Here is a 1,632-nt window from a genome sequence, read left to right as displayed (position 1 = left end):
GACACATATGCATGCATACGGCCTTGCACTGATGCACGTGCATGCATACAGCTCTACACAGACGCATATACATGCATACGGCTTTGCATGGACACGTGCACATGCACGCAGACACACACATACCCCAATACACTTGCCACGACCACAAAGCCTTCAAAAACACAAACATCAAGCGTGATTTAACGGCTGGTTTGGAGGCCAGGAAGGCCGCGAGAGCATCACGCTGAACCTCCCAGCGCCTGCTGCCCTACCACGGTCCCACTCGGCAGCCAGAGCAAGGCCAAGGCGGGCTCCAGCCCCTCCTGCGATCACCACCACGTCCTGCACTCCGGCTCGCGCTCAGCCGTCCTCTGCGCTGCTGCAGCAGGGGAGCACGCGACGCCACATCCTGAACGCCACCAGCCTCTCTCTCTTATTTTTTTGTCAGAACTGGTTGAGGCACGTGTGGGTTTTGGTGTGCTACCGGCTTGTGTTTTTCAGGTGGTATTACTGGGGCAATGTGAAGTGATTTGCAATGCTCACTATAAATGGGGAATATTCCTGCTTGCTAACGGGATTTTAAGAACAGAATATGCCTTGCTAGGCTCCCAGTGTTTCTGCGATTTTCTTTCCCGTAGCAAGTTCTATTTTTCTAGCCTCATTTGCTAAAATACTTGCACAGTGAATGGCTTTCCGTTTAGGAAAAAAAAAAAGGAAAAAAAAAAGCTCAGAAATTGAATCATTTACCCTTTTTTTTTTTTAAAAAAAAAGCACATTTCATACTGTTTGTTGCACACAACAGAGCTCCGTCTTGGACGTTTGTACGGCTGACGCGCGGCTGTGCAAACCACAAACAAAATCAAGACACATCTGTCAAAGCCCCGTCGGAGGCAGGCGCGCGCGGAGGAGAGGAGCATTTATCACTGGGCCGGGCAGGCAGGCTGCAGCGAGCGGCCTTTCCCGTCACACCAACCTTTTGAAATTTCCAGCGTGCCCTTAAACTTTTCGACTGAGCACGTCTGCGCGCTCCAGCAAGCGCCCTCTCCGCTCCGGCCCGGCCGGTCGCAAATGGCAGCTGAAAGTCAAGGTCGGCGGTGTCGCTTCGCCCGGGGTGGGGGGGGGTGTAGGGAGGGGGGGGCTGCGTTTAATTACCGTCCCCGCGCGTTAACTCTTTCGGCCCCGGCCTTCCCCGCGACCGTCGAGCCGGGGCATCGCCCGGCGCTCCTCCTTGCTCGCATTTACCTGCTCCGTGCTCCTGCTTGGGGCAGACCCCCCTGGACGACGTCGACAAACAGTCGTCGTCCTCCGGCGTCACCTGGATGCCAACCTCCACGGGGGTGGACGCCTTCTTCCGCTCGCTCGGCGACGGCGACGGCGGCTTATCCACAGCCTTCTCCAGGCAGAGGCCGCCGCCGCACTGTTTCCGCTTGTGCTCGATAAAAACCAGGATGTCCCCCAGCGGGAAGTTCATCTGGCACTGGCCGCAGGTGAGGAGGTCGTGGTCCCCCTCCGGAGCTCCCAGGGCGCCGGGCTCGGGCTCCTCCTCGCTCAGGACGGCTTCCAGCGGCTCGGCTGCACGTGCGGAAACAAGAGCGGCGGCGTTAGCGCGCGCCGAGCCGGCCCCGGCCCGGCCCGGCACGGCACGGCACGGCA

The 1,632-nt window shown here is 58.4% G+C and overlaps 1 protein-coding gene across 1 annotated transcript in view; it reads right to left on the bottom strand.

The window, feature by feature from the left end:
* Positions 1–1,632, bottom strand: part of BCL11A (BCL11 transcription factor A) — a gene marked incomplete at its 5' end in the record, with an annotated part of 57,201 nt that overhangs the window by 54,959 nt on the left and 610 nt on the right. The window contains one exon of the mRNA XM_085304906.1: positions 1,222–1,551. Coding sequence (XP_085161032.1) covers positions 1,222–1,551 — 330 coding nt within the window. The remainder of the gene's footprint in view (positions 1–1,221; positions 1,552–1,632) is intronic.

Source organism: Rhea americana, unplaced genomic scaffold (genome assembly GCF_003343005.1).
Source record: "Rhea americana isolate MKP2758 unplaced genomic scaffold, rheAme1 scaffold_212, whole genome shotgun sequence".
Classification (NCBI taxonomy): domain Eukaryota; kingdom Metazoa; phylum Chordata; class Aves; order Rheiformes; family Rheidae; genus Rhea; species Rhea americana.
The sequence above is the reverse complement of the archived record's forward strand: the minus strand, read 5'-3'. Positions and strand labels throughout refer to the sequence as shown.